At 37.8% G+C, this 22,029-nt stretch overlaps 2 protein-coding genes and 1 long non-coding RNA gene across 3 annotated transcripts in view; 1 reads left to right on the top strand and 2 right to left on the bottom strand.

Moving 5' to 3' along the window:
- Positions 1–1,713, bottom strand: part of pgap4 (post-GPI attachment to proteins GalNAc transferase 4) — a 4,477-nt gene extending 2,764 nt beyond the window's left edge. Inside the window, exon 1 of the mRNA XM_044343743.1 lies at positions 1,631–1,713. The gene's annotated coding sequence lies outside the window, so the exon portion shown is untranslated. The remainder of the gene's footprint in view (positions 1–1,630) is intronic.
- LOC122975452 overlaps positions 1–14,282 on the bottom strand; it is a 21,489-nt gene extending 7,207 nt beyond the window's left edge. Inside the window, exons 1-2 of the long non-coding RNA XR_006400673.1 lie at positions 14,272–14,282; positions 1,717–1,722 (exon numbers count right to left, since the gene is read on the bottom strand). This is a non-coding gene — a long non-coding RNA (uncharacterized LOC122975452). The remainder of the gene's footprint in view (positions 1–1,716; positions 1,723–14,271) is intronic.
- LOC122975364 (myelin and lymphocyte protein-like) lies at positions 12,997–22,029 on the top strand. Its single transcript, XM_044343794.1, has 4 exons — positions 12,997–13,202; positions 17,284–17,451; positions 17,988–18,113; positions 19,653–22,029. The coding sequence occupies exons 1-4, from the start codon at positions 13,113–13,115 to the stop codon at positions 19,725–19,727; spliced, it is 459 nt and encodes a 152-aa protein (XP_044199729.1). The 5' UTR covers positions 12,997–13,112; the 3' UTR covers positions 19,728–22,029.

Genomic DNA, 22,029 nt, shown 5'->3' with positions numbered 1-22,029 from the left:
CAACAGTTCCTAAAATGTTACTAATATTACTTAAAGTTGTTAAGAAATGATGATGTAAATACTTATTTATTATTAGCTGCACTGGTCCATCAGGTGAAATTCCTCTACAGGTCTTGTACATCATCATTTTCCCCTAAAATTCAGCCAGACAGATTTAGTATCTTTGTGATCTTTTTTCACTAGAACTGAAGGAAAGTTCCACAGTTTTTCAAGTGTGTCTTAAAACAACAGTCAGGAGCGTAAATGAACATGAAACCTGTGTTTCTTGCTGTAATCATTCCTCCTGTTCATACTGACCATTAGAAGATCCCTTCATAATGACCTTACAATGGAAGTGATGGAGGACAAAATCCACAGTCCTCCTTCTGTGTAAAAAATGTATTTAAAAGTTTATCTGAAGCTAATATGAAGCTTCAGCGTCCAAATGAGTCAAATCAAGTAGATATCTTTCAATGTTGCAGTGTTTTTAGTGCCAAAGTTCCTCTTTTTGTTACTATACTTCCACCTGCAGCTCAACAGGGAAACACTGTCCGAGGAAACACAAAGAGGGAATTTGATGCTAAAAAGACTGTAAATGTGTCAGATATCCACTTGATATGACTAACTCAGACTGCTGAAGCTGAATAGAAGCTTCACACAGACTTTTAAACGCACAGTATGTAATTTCTGCCACTAGGGGTCTCAATCGAAACAATAACAAAAGATGATAACGTTTGATAACGGTGTGAAGTAGCGTGGGATCATGGGAGTTGTTGTCTTCATTGTTAACCAACCGGCTTCTCCTTGTTAGGATGCCATAAAATGAGTCATACTACACACTAAATTTAACCTCTTATCATTCCTGTAACATCAGTTTAAAACAGGAACACCCAACGTAAACAGAAAGCTGTTCTTGAACCATCAGGAGTGGCTGCTGGCATTGAGTAACAGTCTGAACACACTGAAGTAGAAAGTTTTTAATGCTGCCTGAATATTTTTTTTTTGCAAACAGATGCCTGTAGATGACCTACAGTACAGCTGAGACTTACTACTAACACAGCTGGGACCACAGCATTTAGCCTCAACTAGTCCAAGATCAAATATAATCACCACAGAAAATGAATATTTAACACGTTTTCCCAAAAAAAAAGGCCCTTAAATGACCCCTGCTTCCGACTAACTGAGGCATGAACACATTATATTACTCTGCTGCCTTCTCGAAACTAAACTTTGCGCATATAAAAAACAGGAAGACCTAAAGAGCTGCTATATAAGGTGATAAACTGCATCCTGTGTGCTTGTTTCTCTGCTCTGCATTAAACTAACACAATGAAGATAAAAACAAACAAACAGTATAAAGGAGAAAACGGTCTGTTTGCGCTTTATAACGTCTGTCTGATTAAAACAGTCTGTTTGAGTCTGATTACACGGAAACACCTGGCTGCTGTTTTACACTGTGTCTACACACTTCAACAGGAACCAAAGATCAGCGAGGAAACAGCCCGTTAACGGACCGTCGGTTAGCAGCATGACTAACGGACCGGCTAACGGACGACTAACGGACCGACTAACGGACCGACTAACGGACCCTCTGTGGAGGCGTTCTGGAGAACATGTTTCACAGGGATAAAAGCAGAGAAAAGACACTCACGGAGAGTTGAGGAGCTGCTGCTGTGGGCTGATGGCTGCCATGTCCGAAGATCACAGCTACGGTAACAGACACGCACTCTAAATAACGTAATACTCCGACTACATGCGCAGGGAAATTAATCACTGCTGCTGCTGACCTGCAGGGGGCGCTGCACAGCCTGAGAAGAACCACAGATATTTATATTATAGTACAACTAGTATCCTTGTGGTATTGATACTTTTGCTAAAGTAAAGGAGACACGGAGAAGCAGAACAACAACAGCAACAACAACAACAATAATAGATACATGACTAGCAACAACAAACAGCAGCAACAGCTGGAGAAGGACGTCCCCATGGATAAGGGCCACACACTGGTCCCTGGGCTTTCCTGCAGATGAGAAAGCACAAAGAACTGTGGAGAAGAAGCCAGGTTAGTAATATTCAGTAATGGTTTATGAATACATACAGCTGGAGAGGAGGAGAGAGGAGCTCAGTGCATCATGGGAAGTCCCCCGGCAGTCTAGGCCTATAGCAGCATAACTAAGGGTCACTCACATCCTTTAATTAACTAAAAGTATTGATACCACAATGTAAAGATACTCCATTACAAGTAAAAATCCTACATTTAAAATCCTACCTAAGTAAAATTACAGTATTAACTGCAAAATGCACTTAAAGTACTAAAGTTAAAGTACTTGTTTTGCAGAACATCACGCTGTGACTGATATATTAAATAAATGTAACAGTGTTATTGTTGCTGCTGCTGGAGGTGGATCCAGTTTGAACTACTGTGTGAGGGTCCTGACATAAATCTGAGGGGTCCTGAGATGACAGATCAAGTACGAAAGAAGAAAAATTAAATAATTCTGTTACATAAATTTGAATTATTCTTTTCAGAACTTTTCTTTAATCTTTGCATTTGTTGTGAAATATTGGAGAGTTTTACGTCTTTGGGCCTCAATCAGTTATTTATGTGAAACCACGTGAGGGGAAATGTGTCTTTGGTGGAACTGAAAACAACCGAAAGACGTCTGAAACATGACAAAGAGACACAAATACACACTGATTGTTTTGTAAAAAGCCGAACAGTTTAAGAACTGCTGGTTTGATCTTTATATTTAAATTTTTTTTATGTCAAATCTTCATCTGAAAAGTAACTAAAGCTGTCAAATAAATGTAGTGGAGTAGAAAGTACAATATTTCCCTCTGAAATATAGTGGAGTGGAAGTATAAAGTAGCATCACATTGAAATACTCAAGTAAAGTAAAAATACCTCAAAATTGTACTTAACTACAGTAGTAGTTTTTTTACAGTAGTAGCTTTCCACCACTGCCAATAATAACCACACTGTCACATTTAGCAAACATTTACAGACTTTCCTTTTTATTTTGGATTGTCAGAAGAAAACAGAACTCTTATTTCACTTTCTGAATGAAGTTGTCGTCTTTGTGGTGGTTGATGGTTGATGGTTGATGGTTGATGGTTGATGGTTGCTTTGCTGAATATCCTTCCATGGATGAGCTTCTGTAAACAGCTGTATGAAACATTGTTATGACTTTTTAATCTCTCGTCGTCTCTATTCTTGCCTTCATACAAGTGTACTGAAAGTTTACTTTTACAGTATGTCATCTTATTTTAAAATGTAATCCTATTATTCAACCCTGTGTTTTTGTGTTTTAATATTTTTTAATTTAAGTTTTTTTAAAAAAAAGTGTGCAGACAACATACAGTACATAAATATATAAAACAAATACATCTGATTGATTTACGAGCTATTAGCTATGTTTTAACAAAATTTCATCAACTTTTCAAGTATATTTATATATAGTATTTCATGTATGTATATATATAGTAGTATAGTATTACTACATACTGTATGTATTGAATTAGTTGTGATGACCTGTAGATCCAGCAGGTGGCAGCAGAGTCAACATGATGCTGACAACATGAACAGCTGCGGTTTATTGTGTCATCTTGTATTTTACGGTGACAATAAAACTGAACCTTGAGTGTTTCTGCAGGTCGACTTCCAACAAGCTGCAAACATCTCGTCCACACTCGAAGACCCTCAAAGCTGTGACTGTCTTCATTTCTTCATGTCTTCACTATGAGATATGAAATGATTTATTAACAGATTACAGACACAAAAAACAAAAATCCAAAGGACAACATGTTAAAGTGAAAACATTTATTTCCAACATATTGTAGTCCTGAGATGTTAAAAGACAAAAAAAACATAAATAATCACAAAAACATTCATCATAGAAACTAAACAATAATAACGCTCACATTAAAATACAAGGACAGTTTGATTACTACAGTATTAATAATCTAATGATGTCATATATAATAATATATCAGTCAGAAGGACCAAACCACTACTTTTACTGCAATACTTTAACTACATCAAGCTCATAATACTTATGTACTTTTACTGCAATACTTTAACTACATCAAGCTCATATTACTTATGTACTTTTACTGTAGGAGGATTTTCATGGAGGACTTTTACTTGTAATGGAGTATTTGTACATTGATATATTGGTACTTTTACTGCAGTAAAGGATCTGAATACTTCTTCCGCCTCAGTCTGTTTATCAGTTTATCTCTATCAGGAGTCTCATCTCCGATCTGAACGTCAGAGTGACGTTAACCTCCGACACAAACACACAAAACATCCTCCAGATATTTGGTCAGGAATGTGAGCGACATCAGATCTGATAATAATCATCTGATAAACTTTATGTCACCTGAATGTCAAACTGTGGACTCGATGACCTCTGAGGAGACCAGAAGTGAAACAATCAGACGAATCATCAACACATACTTTGATTATCAGTTAACTGTTAAGACATATTTTAAAGCAACAAGCAATAATAATAATAAAGCAATAATTCTGCTGCTCTTTTTCTCTTATATGATAGTAAATTAGCTTTTTTCTTTAGTTTTCACGTTTTTCAACAAAATCTGACAAAATGTTTCCAGACAAAATGACACCAGAAAAGACATTCTCTACATCAGTGAGATGAACAAACCATCAAAGTCTCCACTAGGGGTGTGCCCGAATACAATTACATTATTTGGCAAAGCACAAATAATGGGGTTTCTTATGAATATTTGTTTCATACAAATATTTTAAAAATTATTTGTTTTCGGGAAAAAACAAACAAAAAACAAGTCAAATACCAGCGTGCAGGTCAGTTACATCACTATCTCAGTGTCTCTCCTCTGCTCCGCTGTGACGTCTATCAGCAGGTCTCAGTGAGGGGAGTCACATCCACCTGCTACATGACGCACATTTCCTAATATGGACATCACTCCCAGAGTTGGGGGTGTTCCCCAGAGATAAAACTGGGCTACTGACACACGCTTCATGAACACTTATCGTAACACTTTAATTTTCTGAAATTAAAAGCATAATAAAAACAAAAACAGGATTTTTAAACCTCTTTCCACCTTTATTTGAATACAAATACAGATACAAATACCGGGCCTTCTGCACATCCTTATTCTCAACATCACTGAACAACCAAAGATCAACACTTTAATTTAAATCATCTAATAAAACAGAATTCTCTCTTTTTTTTGGTCATTTACAGTTTCAACATATTAATGTTGATCTTTTCATACTTTATATTACAGGAAATATCTCATAGAATCTGTACTTGTGAAATAAATTCTGCTTTTTAACCAACGTTTCTATGAATAATGAACGTTAGCGGAGGTTTGTTTCTCGACAGCAGGCCTGTTTGTTGTGACTCTGATGTGATGTTAAGTGTTTTATGTTTTATGGAAACAAACGTGTTCAGCTGGATTCTGGATCTCTGATACATAAACTCACTGAACTCTGACATTCATTAACAACAGCAGGGTCTTTGTTTGGTTAATATTATTATTTTCATTGTGTATAAATGTAGTTTCTGAATTTGGGCTCAGATTAATGATTAGGGGTGTGCCCGAATACAAATACATTATTCTGCAAAGCACAAATAGTGGGTTTTATACGAATACTTGTTTCATACAAATATTTTAAAAATTATTTGTTTTTGGGAGGAAATAAAAACATGTTAAATACCAGTCTGCGGGTCGGTTACATTGTTATCTCAGTCCCAAGAGACTCTCCATAACCTGTTGTTCCTCTTCTCCTTTCCACAAAGTTAGGTTGTAAAAAATAGGCAATAAATGAAAAGTGCAAAGCAAGAATCACCTTTGAAGTTCTTCTACATGTTACACGCTGTGCTGTCTCTGTGTTATGGGTGTATAAATAGGTAGAGGTCTGTCTGCAATGAGGCGATGAGTAAAGTTTTATCTCAGTAGTCAGCGCAGTCGTCTATGATCTGGGAGACTGTAGTTCAAGACCTGGTGTGGGAACCTCCTTCATAAGGTAGTTTATTCATGAACATTTATTGTAACACTTTAATTTGCTAAAATTAAAAGCGTAATAAAAACAAAAACAGGATTTTTAGGCCTCTTTCCACTTTTATTCGAATACAAATACAAATACAGATACTGGGCTCTCTGCACATCCCTACTGATGATTGTTTTCATTATCAATTCATCCTATCGATTATTTTCTAGATTAGTTGTTTGGTCTTTAAAATGTCAGAAAATGGTGAAAATTGTTTCTCAAAGCCAAAGACGACGTCTTGTTTTATCCACAACACAAAGATATTCAGTTTACTGTCACAGAGGACGAAAAAACTAGAAAATATGCAGATTTGAGAAGCTGGAATCAGAAAATTTGGACATTTTCTCTTAAAAAACAATTATCAAAATAGTTGGCAATTCATTTTCTGAATGAATTAATCAACTAATCTAAGTATAGCTGAACAATTATAACAAAAAGAGCATCTAACTTTATCCCAAACAGTCCATCGTCTTAATATACTCAAATTAAACTGTGTTAACTGTCTCATGTTTTAGTGAAATATCTCAACTACTATCAGACTGACATCCAGTATGTATCAATGAACTATTGTGGGTTGGTAGGGAGGGAGGGATTTACCCTTTGTTAGCTACAGGCTGATAAGTATCTCAAACAACGAGTCCAATATGGGATTTATTAGCAAACTAATTGAATAAGTATTACTACAGTAAATGTTCAAGCAGTCTTCTATCTGTTAAGTTGAATGGTTTCGGTATCGTCTAACAGTTTATTATCATGAATTATAAAGACATGTATTCAATCTGCTCATTTGAGAAAATTAACTCAACTTAAGTTTGTCTTAAGTGATTGAAGAATCCCTAAAAATTGTTGTCAGTTGTGTTTTGACATTATTGTTATCATTATTAGTATCGGACTTTACTGGAATGTTTCAAATCTGTTATAGTGGGATATATTATGTTATTATACTTTATTATTTTGTGTTGTTACTGTATGTTTTTTCTTTGGAATAAAAACAATTGATAACAAAAAAAAACAACTATCAGACTGACATAAAAGTTTATACAGATTCAACGGAAAACAGTGAACAAAGGAACAAAGCAGGAGAGCTGAGAGAATGTAATATCCTCAATATGTGCACAGATACATACATAAAGAACACAGAACAGTTTGTGATCAGCAGCAACATGTTTCAAGCTTCTTCCTCAAGCAGCATCCAAATCTCAGATTCATGTGTTGGACTGTAAAACGTCAGAAAATTGTACAAAAAGTCTCATGAACCAAAGTTAATTTCAATACATCAGATATTTGTCAAGCTAACGTGGCTACAAACAGCATTCAGCATCAGGTCAGAGGTCACCAAGTTTGTTCTTTGTTCCCAAACTGAGTCATAATTTCATTTATAAACATTTATTTTGAAAAACCTGCACGTAGACGTATCAGGAAGTTAGTTTGCTGTGTTGATTCTGTACGTACAGCTGACAGAGATCCACCATCAGCAGCGAGACGCCGTCACACTGACAGTTTTCTTACTGAGCCGTGCCGAGCCGAGCCGAGCCGAGTCGCTCCAGTTGGCAGGAGACACTTGAGGAAGACCATCAGTATTCGTCACCGTCCACGACTCCACACCTGTCAGACACCTGCCAGGTTGGTTTACTGGTTACAGACAGTCTGGTAACTAAAACCACGACAGGAAGCTCATGAACCAAACAATTACATCTGTTTCTGTCCGACCGATGACAGAAATAACAACACATTGTTTCTTTCTTTCTGTTAAACTGTGCAAATGTTTTAGGCAGTAAAAGTAAAGTGAGGATGCTTTGAATAGTTTTTATTTATCAGTTAACTTGATCTAAAGTCGAGCAGGTTGGTTGTTCCTGCATCTTCATCTTCATCTTCATCTTCTGCTGCTTCTGTCTCGTCATGTTAATCCCAGACTGACTCCATGAAGTTGAGATCAGGACTCCTTGTTCCTCTGGTTGATGAAGATGGTTGTTTATGACTCTGCTGCAGATGATCAGACGCCTCCCTGAAGAATCTAAACATCTAAAGTGCCCCTAAACGTTTGCACAGTGCTGTTTATCTCTTGGAAAAATTCTCTTTCCAAGTAAACCAGGTCTGCAACATTTCCAGATTCTCTGATTCAGCTTCTTAAATGTGAATATTTTCTGGTTTCTTTGGTCTTTGTGTTGTGGATAAAACAAGACATTTGAGGACGTCGTCTTTAAGAAACACTGATCCACATTTCTGACAGACTCTTTGTCAGCTACAACTTTTAATACTTTACAACGTATCTTGTGTGATTTAAAATTTGTTTAAATGCTGACAAAACAAAATTCTCTATGTTTTCAAACGCAGAATCAAAGCCACTGAATCTTCCATCCGTCACCACTCAGAGCTCAGAGTCTGTATCTCAGTACAAACATCCAGGAAACATCATTGATGATTGATTCTCTTTCTTTTAAGCCTCATAATCAGCAATTAGTGAACAAACTAAAGCTGAAATTGAGTTTTTCTTTTAGAAACAAGTCTTGCTTTTCCTTTGAGGCTGAAAGGAGACATGTTGTTGCTACATACATGTGTCTACCATGAAGCACTGAGGTTTATTACTAATCTTAAAGGTCTTCCTCACCTTCAGCATATTCTTATTTATATTCTTGGTCTGCTTCCATCTTACCTACAGATCTCCATCCTTCAGAAACCAGTACTGAACTGGGAAAAGATGCATTAACAGTAATTCTAAATGACTCAGACATCTGGCTGTAGATGTTTTGACTGATCCCTGTTTGATGAATATTTTTATATGAATATTTTATATGTTTGTTTATGTTTTCAACCCTGTTAACTGTCACATTACTGTGAAACCTATAAAGATATTCGTGGCCATCAGATGATAAATTTTGGGGACTTTTCTCCAAAAAACAACATCAAGACAGACGTTCCAGTTGTACACAAGAAATATCTAAATCTACTGGTCTGATCCCAGTCCTGCTCCCCAGAGGATGAACCCTCAGGACCAACGTTACCAGTACTCGTCGCTGCAGCCTGTAGGAGGCGCCAGCACTAGGGGTGTGCCCGAATACAAATACGTTATTCGGCAAAGCACGAATATTTGTTTCTTACAAATATTATAAAAATTATTTGTTTTCGGGAAGGAAAACAAACCATGTTAAATACATCACTATCTCAGTGTTTCTCCTCTGCTCCGCTGTGACGTCTATCAGCAGGTCTCAATGAGGGGAGTCACATCCACCTGCTACATGACGCACATTTCATAATATGGACGTCACTCCCGGAGTTGGGGGTGTTCCCCAGAGATAAAGCTGAACTACTGACACACACTTTATGAACACTTATTGTAACACTTTAATTTTCTAAAATAAAAAGCGTAATAAAAACAAAAACAGGATTTTTAAGCCTTTTTCCACTTTTATTCAAATACAAATAATTTAGCTGCCTCATCAGATACAGACACAAACTTTACAGTGAAGCTATAAGACCAAAAAACTGAACTGAAACGTTACACAGCATACTTTATTAATCGATTTGGAGTATTGATCCAAGGACTGTAGCGTTTATCATCTGATCATTAAGTATTCAGCGCTGAAGATTAGATAACACAGAGTCTCCCAGCAGGTCGACTCATTACCCGATAACACCATCAGCAGGACAATAGAGCAACAGGAAAAAAAGAGGAATTCACCTGCAGCTCAGGTTGCTTCACTCAGTGGAAACTGAGTCCTGGAGGAGCTGTGACGGACAGGTGGAGGAGGGTCGCACTGGGAGGACTGGGACAGAGAGGGAAAGCTTGTTTTTTTTTACTCTTTTACATTGTTTGTTTTGTGCCCAGGAAGCCACAGCTCACTGATAATGTTATCTCCTTAAAGCTTCTCAGATGTGATATTTTGATGTTTTTCTTTGTCAGTTATCTGAAGGTTTGAACGATTAATGGAGAAAATAACCTGCAGATCAATCGATAATGAGAATGATCCTGGTCCTGATTGACACATATTTTAAAAGTTAAAAGTTTTATTTGGGTCCCCATTATCTGTTACCATGGCAACAATTCATTTGTCATTTTTTGGCCTTTGTTTAACACCTGAAAACAGTTTTTTTTTATCACCGACACAATGATTCTTTTTTAGCACAAGATCAGTCTGAGATGAGAGATTAGCTTTTTGTTTTTCATTTTACTGTTTTTAGATTGATAGATGGAGAGATTTTTGTTTAATATTGTTCTTTTTTATGGAAACCTTTCAATATATTGTTTGATAAGATAAAAAGCAGTTTTTAAAGCTGCACCAATAAATATTTTTGTATTGACGTTGAATCAAATGACATCATGTAATGTGAAAGTGTTGCTCTGCAGCTTGATGGAGCTTTTTTAGCCTCTTTTAGCTGCTAGTTTTGGTTTTACAGCACATTTCCTGTCTGATTCAGTCTCAACTCAATGTACACCTCCTGCCCAGAGACTAGCTGGTGAACATAGTGGAGCATTTAGCAGCTAAAGAGTCAGATATTTCCCTCAGGAGTTGGTAGAGAGTAGGTTTTGTGTCGGGGGGACCTCGTCCGCTGAGCGTTGTCTCCATCAGGAGTAGGTTTCCCAGGCAGGAGGATAAGATGTCAGCGGCAGGAAACCAGATCCAGCCTGGCGATTATCTAAGGTGTTTGTCTGACAGCTCGCCTGCCACAATGCATGCTGGTTGTTTCCATGGTTCTGTTGTTTACAGTGTGAGGTGTGAAAACCTGCAGCAACACAAACAGAACCGAGCTCAGATGTAAAATATTATTGACGTATTTCTTCATGTCAGACAGCAGGAAAGTCAGTGATGGAAGAACTCAGATCCTTTACTGCAGTAAAAGTACATAAGTATTATGAGCTTGATGTAGTTAAAGTATTGCAGTAAAAGTACATAAGTATTATGAGCTTGATGTAGTTAAAGTATTGCAGTAAAAGTACATAAGTATTATGAGCTTGATGTAGTTAAAGTATTGCAGTAAAAGTAGTGGTTTGGTCCCTCTGACTGATATATTATTATATATGACATCATTAGATTATTAATAGTGAAGCATCAGTGTTAGAGCAGCATGTTACTGTTGTAGCTGCTGGAGGTGGAGCTAGTTTACACTACTTTATATACAGTTAGCTAGTTTAGTCCAGTGGTTCCCAACCTAGGGGTCGGGGCCCCTCCAAAGGGTCAGCAGATAAATCTGAGGGGTGGTGAGATGATTAATGGGAGAGGAAAGAAGAAAAAACAAAGTTCTGATACACAAATCTGTTTTCAGTTTTTGGACTTTTTCTCTAATCTTTGATTTTTGCTGAAATATTGGATCATTTGAACATTTATTGAAATGAAAGCATGTGAGAAGTTTAGAGGGAAAAATCACTATTTGGTGGAGCTGTTAACAACTCATAGACATGTGAAATGTGACCCCGACTACACACTGCTTTTTGTAAGACATCAAAAGACAAAAAGGTTGGAAACCACACCAACATAACAGCCATCATGATTTCAATGAATGTTATTAAACATGAACATTTTTCAATGGTGTTTTGAATAAATATGAATCAAATTTAACCTGGATTTCTCTCTACAGTTTGTGAAAATGTGTATCAGCTGCACAAAAATGAAAAAAGTTGAATTATTTCCATTTTTGTTTATTCTGGGTCACATTGGGAAAAAATTCAGGCAACAAGATCAGTGTTTAATGTGTCTAAAGCTAAAAAGCTACTCAGCACTCCTCCCAAGAATTGAAGCTAGCAGCAGTTGTGGAAAAGAGATCTGACAGCTCACTAACTGTTGCTAAAACCACAGTGTCTCTCTTTTACATTCACACGTGTTCAATTAAGAGGAAACAACATGTAAATCAGACAGAACTGGAGATGTTGGAAGGTGGCTACGCTAACAGTTTCCCTCTGCTTCCAGTATTTGTGCTAAGCTAGGCTAAGCTAGGCTAAACTGGTTCCCATCTCTGTACTGAACAACAGTCCATCTGACCAGTAAATATTTCTTCTGTCCCAGTAGGAGAAACATGTGGAACAAGTAACATGTTGGTTCAGTCCCAGTAAGAAGACGATGAGCAGTCAGAACATTAACTGGAACTAACTGATTATTAATGTTATTAATGTTATTAATGTTATTAATGTTATTAACTTAACTGAGCTTTTCCTGCTATGACAAGTCACAAAGTGTAATACTGGAACCGCTGACACTATTAATACATGATACTATTACTGTTACTGTTACCATGACTACCATCAGTAGGAAACATTAATTGTCTCGTTTCATTAAACTTGTGTAGTTTTGCTGTTCTTACTGCATTCACTAATTTTAATAGTTCATCAGTACAGTTTATATGCATGTGTATAAAGATCTTATCATTCTGTCAATCACACTGTATTTTTCCTGGAATAAAATAAATAAATTTATATCTAATCAGCTATATAAATCAAGATTTGCTCCCTGGTTTATAGTAAACTTATTACTGTTAGTACAACCACTGATAATAATAATAACATAGATTATTGTGAATATATCCTTATTAATCTCATATTCACAAGAAAAATAAAAACAATTCAGTAATAATAATAATGATAATAATAATAATAATAATAATAATAATAATAATAATAATAATAATAATAATAATAATAATAATAATAATAAATATGATAACGTTTATTTATAAAACTTTTACAAGGACAAAATGAAAAAGCAACGTACCCACGTGCAGACAAACTGAATAAGAGATAAAAACACATTTTCAGAAGATGGAATAAAAAACTGTAAAATTCATCATCATCGTTATGTCACGATGAACGCTGCTCCTGTGTTTGTTGTTGTTGTTGTTGTTGTTGATGCTGCTGATTGTCATGGTGATAAACGAGTCTCTCACTGACTCTCCATCAGACTGAACCTCCAGCGGTCTGTGTGTGTGTGTGTGTGTTTGTGTGTGTGTGTGTGTGTGTGTGTGTGTGTGTGTGTGCGGGCCACCGGGCGTGTCTCCGCTCGGGGATTCCGGTTTTTCCGGTCTGCAGGCTCTTCTCGGTTTTAACGGCAGCGGCTCTGAGCGTCGCGTCAGTGTGACCAGCAGCAGCAGCAGCAGCAGCAGCAGGATGGCCTCCAACACCGCCACCATGGGGAACCTCCCCAGCGGGATCGGGATATGTACAACCATCCCCGACATCTTCTACGTGCCCGAGCTGGTAAGAAGCTTCTCTGCTGGAACTTTTACGCAGCTTTTACGCACGGATGAAAACACAAATATTTAATAATTAGTGAAGTATTTGGTGATTCTGGTAGTGAAATACTCTGTTATATAGTAGCTTGAATGTGCTTCTGGTTTGCTGTGTGGAGACTGAAGACTGAACATGTTTTATTCAATTCAGAAATACTTAATTCGTTCCTCAATAGTCAGTTTGGGGAAAACGCGTTTGCAAACTAGTACACATGTACAATTCATTCAGACTAATTTAAATAATAATAATAATAATAAAAATACAAATATGACAATGTCAGAAAGAGTTAAAACACATAAGGATTAATGGCTGGTCAACAATATCCAACAGCACTAAACCACAAAAGAGTTAAAGTGCAGGAATGTATCAGTCTGATGATTCTGGATAAGAACAACCCTCCTTCTGTTTGTTTTACATGCAGGCATCATGTTAAAGTCGTTGTCGTTCTTGAGGAGTCCTGCAGTATGAAGCTCTAACTGGGATCTTTGTGTTTTGCCAATAATTTCAGATCAGTCAAATACTGAACAACTGAGTGATTCTGTGAGTAAAACAAGTCAAACTGAATAAGTTGATCTAAAGTCACAGTCAGCTGGCAGATATTTGCTGTTACAAAACAATAATTATTCAATTAATGAATCAACATAAAATCAACTGGCTGTTTGATGATTGATTAACTGAACATTTCCAGCTTCTTATATGTGAGTTTTTACATGATAGGAAACTATTGATCTTTGGGTTGTCGACTGTTCTTTATTCTTTATTCTTCATTCGGATCCACATCAGTTCCCACAAAGTGCTCGCTAGTCTTCCCTGAGTCCAAACAACCACAGCAACAAGAAAACAATCACATTGATCAATAAATGTTGACACTGTCGCCTCACAGCAGAGGATTCTGGGTTCAAACCCGCCGGCCGGCTGAGAACTTTCTGTGCCTGCGTTCTTCGGCTTCCTCCTACAGACCAAAATTATCATCTGTGGGACCTTAATTTAATTAATTGGTGACTCTAAATAGGTGTGAATGGTTTTCTGTCTCTACACTGTGATTGGCTGGCGACCCGTCCAGGTGTCAGCTGCTCCATCTCTCCCCTGTGACCCTCTGCAGGATAAACAGTAAAGAAAACAGACGGATGGATCAATAAAACAAGAAAAAAACAGAACAAAGATCAAAAAATGACGACGATACAAACTTACTGAAAGGAAGGATGTGTGATGATATCGTTCAAAGGAAGAGCTGACGAAGTTCTTATTTTGTAGACGTTTATTAGACGATGGACCATCGGGTCCATTCCATGTACAAAGATGGTCTGGGCACCGTACCACTGTCGGTGCATAGCTTATATGGGGTTACACATCTGTATCTTATCACATGAATAACATAGGTTTTCCATGGGCACTAGGTCAGTTGGGAGCCATCCATCATGTAATTGACAGCTGCCTCACAACATATTATGTGTCACAACAAACCACATCTGGAACAGTTCCAAACTTGACCATGGATCCATTGTTTGTATCTCTAAGGTCCCCCCGAAGGGCCATACCATGTTACCTAAGGTGACATGCAGACTCTGGAATGTTTATGTCACATGTCCAACACCCAAAATCAGTAAAGTACATAGGGTCAGATAAAAATCATACTAACACTTACAATAAAAACAAAAACCAGATGTTGGTCTGACAGCTGCATGAATCCAGATTCTCCAAATCTGGCAGCCGTTTACGGGTCACAGCCGGCTCACGTTTGACCGAGTACATCAGCAACAACATCGCAAGAAACCAGTAAGTATGTAAGGAGGTCAGAGGTCACGGCCGCCCGCCAGACGTTAACAGATGTTCCTGACAGACGAGAGATCGGAACAGAAATAAGAGCCGATATGAGAGGAGAGAAAAGTTTCTTCATTCTGGAGATTTGACGTCAAGAGACGAGAGGAGGAATGATGCAGGTGGTTTCACATGCAGTCATGCGTTAATATCAACACACACACACACACACACACACACACACACACACACACACACACACACACAGGTGGAGCGCTGGTAGCAGGTGAGAGGAGGGTGGAGCTCCATGAATAATGCAGACTGTCAGTCATCATCAGGTGTAAAGTGAATGAAGGCAGCGACGTCGTGCTCTGTGCTGCAAACACAGCCGGACAAAATAATGGAAACACTTCAGAAAACAGAATGGAAGAACAGAAAGACGACGTCTCCGGTTGAATCTGAATGAATGTTATGAACAGAGTGTTTATGTGATGAAACGTGTTCCTGTGCTGAAGTTAAAGGAACAGTCTGTCTTTTTCTCTGATGTCTGATACTACTACTAGGGGAGACCAGGGACAGTTGTAACACTTTTTACAGTTTTCTTAATAAATTAAAAACCATTTACACTGGAGTAGTCCATTTGCTACATTATAAACTTCAATGTGTTAACTAGTGAAACGATGTATTTAAGTGGTTTTATGAAATATGCACAGGTTGCAAATGATTTAACTACAGTGACTCCACTGTACACAGTGTGCAGGGACGGTTGTAACATGTCTAAAATATACATAATTAATCAATCAAATACTCAGAATGAAAAAGATTATTTAACATTCATGTTATTGTGACTATTCATTTCTTTTTTTTAAATAATGAATACCTTTTTTCACACTACATGACAAAAAAGAGCCGTCAAATTATAATGGAAGAAAATTATTTAATGGGTAGAAGACACATCCTCAAAAAGGTTTAAACATGAAATCAAAATGGATTAGTTTGAGGACAACATTCAGTAAAGGATCACATGACAAATGCTGTATGATTTGGCCACTGTCCTTATCTGAAGCCCTCTGCAGCAAAAGAAGTGTCTGTCTTCCTCTTTCTGATATTTAGCTGCTGTAAGCTAACATGTGTTTCCACTGACTATTAGCAACTGATTATCATTAACTTAGCACGTATGTATCTATCTATCCATCCAGTTTATGTAGACCTTATATAAATGAAACTTGGTTCAGGTAACAAGGCGTTACAACCGTCCCAGTATCACCAGCCATGTTTTCACATCATGTGAACTAGCTTGAATGCTAGTTTGACACACGTTAGCCATTTCTATTTTTAGCTCACAAAACAGTGAATCTAATAATACTTGTTTGGATTCTCAGACATTTAATTTCAGGACAGCATCCAAAAAAATACATCTGATAGAAAAGTTAAATTTTTACCTTAAAAAAAAACCAAACAAACACTTTTGCTGGTAAGTTTCTCTCTGAGTTTCAAACGTGGCTCCTTTTTAGTAAACAAGAAGACAATCTAACTGAGCATGTGCAGAGTGAGTGTAATCACTGTAGCTTGTTTCTGATTGGAGGAATTCAAGGTGGTACAACCGTCCCTGGTCTTCCTTACTACTACTACTATAATAACAATAATTCATATAAAAGGATAGAATATGATTCACAAAACATGAAAAGACAGAAAAAACATAAAGAAAGGATTAAAAAAGACAAAACAAAACAATACTGTAAATGAGGTAAAAATATATTATTTATCACATATTGTCTATTATCTCTTGGTTGTATTGTGCTGCTACGACACAATAATTTCCTTCCAGATAAATAAATATCTATCTCTAAGTCCTGAATTGCTGGTGTTATTTGATCTCAGTTCAAACTCTTCTGTCAATCAAACCAACTGATTCATTTATTAGCTGACAAGATGCAACATGTGAATCAGGTTTGAGTTGTCGCATCTATGGAGGAAGAAATTCACATTTTAATAAAGTTTTGGGCTCATAAAGCTCTGCAGAGGTTCAGGATCGACTTTGATTTATTAGTCATTAAACAACCGGCAGACTTTTCCACATGTTCACCAGGAAAACACTAAAAGTTCTCTCCATAAGTTATTTAAACAGAGTCCTCATCATAAGTAGAGTCAGACCACAATAACAGGATGAAAATGTTTTAGACAGGCACATTACTGGGAGAGCCGTGTTGTTTTGAACGTCCAGTTGGATGTTTGATGTTCGGGCTGATGTGATGATCACCCAGGACGTCGTCGTCTGTCTCTCCTGCAGATCTTCGGTGGTCTGGTGTGGATCCTGGTGGCGTGCACGCTGGTGGTGCCTTCGAACCCTCAGGGCTGGGTGATGTTCGTGTCCGTCTTCTGCTTCATCATGACCTTCATCTGGTTGGTGGTGTTCGCCTGCGGGGGGCATCACAACAAGGGCAGCTGGGCCGCAGCAGTAAGTTCTCCACGCTTCAAACTTCGACTGTTTTGACTGTGAGAAAACATTTTAACGCAAAAAAGACCAAATTCACGTATTCCTTGTTTGCTTGTTGTTGTGTTATTTGTGTGATCCTTGTTGACTGCCAACTATTTGTGATAAACAACCACTTTCAAAACTCCGCTTGGTCGACATCTGTAGTTGTTACCTGATGAAAACCATCACATTATTGATCTGTGTTGTCCACAAAATGAAACCCAGAAGAAAAACAATCAGGAAACATGGATGTTGTGACAAAGAGAGAAAGTGAATTTAGTTTCTTCTTGCATCAAAAAACATTGCTGTCAAATCTATTACTGTATTAGAACGTCCTTAAACGCATCATCAAAACAGTCTGATCACAACGAGACTCTAACTTAAAAAACTAAAATCAGCTTCAACTTTATTGTGACAGATTCTGTGAAGAGCTGTTTGACAACTTAACTGTCTAACTGTTTCCCCACTCTTCTTCTTCTTCTTCTTCTTCTTCTTCTTCTTCTTCTTCTTCTTCCCAGGACTTTGCGTACCACAGCATCGCTGCCTTCTTCTACCTCAGTGCTTCAGTGGCTTTGGCCAAAGTGACAATAGAGATGAAAGATAACCCAAACTTCCAAAACTACCAGCTGGACATTTCTGCAGTGGTGAGTTGATATTTATCACATCCAAACCATGAACGAGGACACATATTCTGCACATTTCCAGCTCTATATTTATATTCTGGGGCTCTACTGGAATATCTTTGCATGATTTCCAGTTAAAAACTCCTTATTTATCTTCTACTGGTCCTTTATGCAGCCCCTCAGTTCAGCCTCTGTCTGAAACAGGACTTCTGATTGGCTCCTAGCTGGTCTGCTCTAAACTGGTCTTTCTCTCTGTAAACAATGCACAGCAGACATCAAAGCTACTGTTAGTCTTCAAATCTTATTAATGCAGCAATAATTTCCAAAATGACCACCAGCACACTTATTAGAGGGCCTGAAGTTAGAGATTGAGACCAGAATGACTCATTGAAAACAATACTGAATACTTACTTTGTGTATCCTGTGTGTGTTTGGAGCATTGGTTGTGCACATCCTCAGAAATTAATGCTACGTGTCCGTAAGATGCAATATGCACATGACCAGTAGGGGCAGTATGGGGATGTGAAAGGGTCAGGGGTCAGTAGGCACCATGGATGTATAAAGAGAACTGGATACAGCATTGGAGGCGGGGCCCTGTTCATTCCTATGAAAGTTGCTCAGTGGCGCATGAAGCCAAAAAAGTTCAACTTCCACATATAAAATTACCTTCTTCAGGGATCATTGGGCCCATAGAGCGAGCGCACTAGTGGCTTTCGCTGGCAGATTCGGCTACTTCCGGTTTAGCCCTGCGGCTAATTTGAATGGGGATAAAAAATTCAATCGTGCGGCTCTTTCAGACTTTCGAAATGTGATCGGACCGAATTAATCAAACTCTGATAGTAAGACGAGTCATTTCGCGGAGGTTGTGATGCTCAAAAAAATGTATCCGCTGATTTATGGACGTCTCTTTCACAATGTAAGTCTATGGGAAAAGTCTCTTTTTTACAGTCTCTTAATTACAGTTTGGCCACTACGTCAAATTGGCCTCACAGTCCGGCGCTGTACCTGTCAGCAGCGACAGCAATGGTGGGAAGTTTTGAAGACAAGTTAATAGACCAAGTCGTAACTACTTGCATCTGTATGATGTATCATTGCTGCTGCACAGCGACGAATATGCTCGTCAGAATAGCTGCTGTGGAAACCTGCAAAAATTAATGGAAACAAGTCTGAGACATTACGTCCGTAAATCCAGAAGTTCTTTGTTTATCGTTAGTTCTCTGTTGTGCCCTCTAGTGGAATCCTCCAGTAACACGCAAGTAGGTGAACAATTCCAGTCACTATGCAGTGGGTTGTCTACGCAAACGCATGATTTAAAAGCATTTCTACAGAGAGGTTGATGCTTTTTGAATGAGGGTCAATTGGAGTATCTGGCGGCTGTCAGACGTGGAAGCTGCTGCTTGTTCCAGAGCTGCAGACGACATAATGCAGCTGTTATAACAGGCTGAACAGTACTAATGATTAGTACATTGTGTTAAATCAGTGAGTAGCTTGGTCAGTTTCTTCTGTTTTAAAGGTATTTAACATTTTAAAGCTCAGTGATGTTTTCTTCGCCTTCTCCAGGTCTTCTCCTACGTGGCGACTTTCCTCTACTTCATCCACACCATCCTGTCTGCCATCCGATGGAAATCCTTCTAGAGGTTTCCTCCCTGCAGAGCCTCACGGACAGATTTTTATTCTTAAAGCTTGTACATAAAGGCCTGGCACACTGACATCACTGTCGGGCCTCGGTTTGGGGGATTCGTCCCCGCGCTGGGAGAGGAAGCGAACGCATCTTGGATCATTGTTCCGTAACGTCTCCGGCTGTCTGTCACCAGGCAGGAAGAGTTTCAGGGATTTGAAGTGATGGACGACAGTCGGAGCTTCACTACCTGATGGTTTGTGTCACGGAGCCGCTGGGATTTTCATCTTCATCCACACAGGCTGCAGCCTCCCTGTTAACACCACCTACAGTAACTGCTTACAGAGGAGGTGGACAGAATAACAGAAACACCTCAGTTTGTTGAAGCTTGTGATCAAACGTGCAGGTTTAGTTTGAGAAGGAAGTTACACATCAAAACATGGCTCTTACATTTATACAATAATAAACTTACAAAGTGCTTTACAGAAATAGAAGAAAGAATCAATAAACTGCAAATAAAAACAAACAGAAATCATAAAAAAAATGTAAAAGCAAAAAACATAAAATGCAAGAGCGGGATGAAACACAGGAACATATTAAATATTCATAAACGTGTTCCCATAAAATAATTGTTTTTTTATTTAAGAGTCATATTTTATTGATATATACTCAGGCCAGTTGATATATAAACAATATAAACACTGGTCGCCATAGAAAATTTCCTCAATAAGAAAATTTAAAAGTTTGAAATAAATTACACTGTTTTCCTTCAAAATAAAAGCCAATCACGTCACTGGAACACTTGTTAGTTGAGTTTAGTTAAACACACTTCATGCTGTTGTTTTGGTATCAAAAGTCAGATAGTTAAAGTTTCTATATATGAGATTTAGAAAATTAATATGGCAGCAAACAAATATTAGCTGTGTAAAGATAAAGCGGATTAATGGCGTCCTGAGCAGAGAATGAAGTCACGTTCCTTCCTTGTGTGACCCTGTGTAACGTATATAAAGTCAAAAGACCAAGAGATGTATTTAGTCTGACATGAAGCAGACTGGTGATGTAAACTGTGCCAACAAAGACGGAAACAAACTAAGTTTATCACCAGATGCATCTGAGAAACTACTTTACAGACTAAAAGCTACTTCACAATGAAAAGTCGTTAAACTACATCTTAACTTCTCTCAGAAAGATTTAGCTTTTCAAACTAAAACTACTTTCAAAAAGTAGGTGCGTTTGATTTACGGACTCGGGCAGCTCGAGGATGTTTACGAGAGGAGAGGGAGCAACTTTAGAGGTGGAATCAGGAAAATGATCAGTTTTTATGGAAATTCATTGTATTCGATTGCAGACGTCTTGGTTGCAAACTACAGGTGATTTTAATCAAATAGCAGGTGATTGTCATTAAATGACAACTGTGCTAATGAGCTGTTGCATTGTGTCATATTGCAAAAAACATCATGAGAATACTATGAATATGTAGTTTGTTATTAACTAAACTACATGATCCAAAGATATAGTTCACTACTGAAAATGTTGCTGAGATTTGAATGTAGTTAAACTACCACTCAACTACTGCAAACTGTATTTAAACTAGTAATTGAACTTCATGTAGTTAACTGCTCCCCAACTCTGGCACACAGTTTGAAACACCAGCGATTAGTCTGATCCAACAACCAGCAACAGAAGAGACTGATGAACGTAACTGGTCTCAGATTTGAGCTCTGTGGATGAAAACATTTCACTCTGCAGGGTTTATAAGGAATTTAGACTGAAAAAATGATTATTATTGTGATAATATATTTATTCAGATAGATTCTCTGTTTGCAGCTCGTATCATTCTTGGTCATTTTTCAGGTCTACTGCCTGGTAATTTGCTCAAGGAAATTAAGCTCAACTTAAATAATAACCTCATTTATATCGCAATAAATATCGATATCGACTGATTCAAAAATGAGCAGATGATAACATGTTTTGCCATATCACTCAACACCTTTAATACGCAGTAACTAACTTTTCTAGCTGTGGCTGATTTGCTCCGGCAGAGACTGTGGAGCCTGCTGACGAGTCAAAGCCTCACAAACGACCGTCAACAGATTTCACACAAGAACAAAACATGATAAGCTTCAACAAGAAGTACTTACTGATCTGTTCAGAGGGTTTCTATTATTTTGTCCACCCTCATGACGCAGCTTCTTGGTCTGACTCTGAGGATGTATTTTGGTATTTACAGCTGATTACAGACTCTGATGCGGCTGTTTTATATTTTTATAAGTTTATTAATTCTGTCAAATAAAAGAAACTAAATTAAATTAAGATCAG

The sequence above is a fragment of the Thunnus albacares genome, chromosome 3, assembly GCF_914725855.1.
Source record: "Thunnus albacares chromosome 3, fThuAlb1.1, whole genome shotgun sequence".
Classification (NCBI taxonomy): Eukaryota; Metazoa; Chordata; class Actinopteri; order Scombriformes; family Scombridae; genus Thunnus; species Thunnus albacares.
Note: the sequence above shows the minus strand (reverse complement) of the source record. Positions and strands in the feature narration are given on the sequence as shown.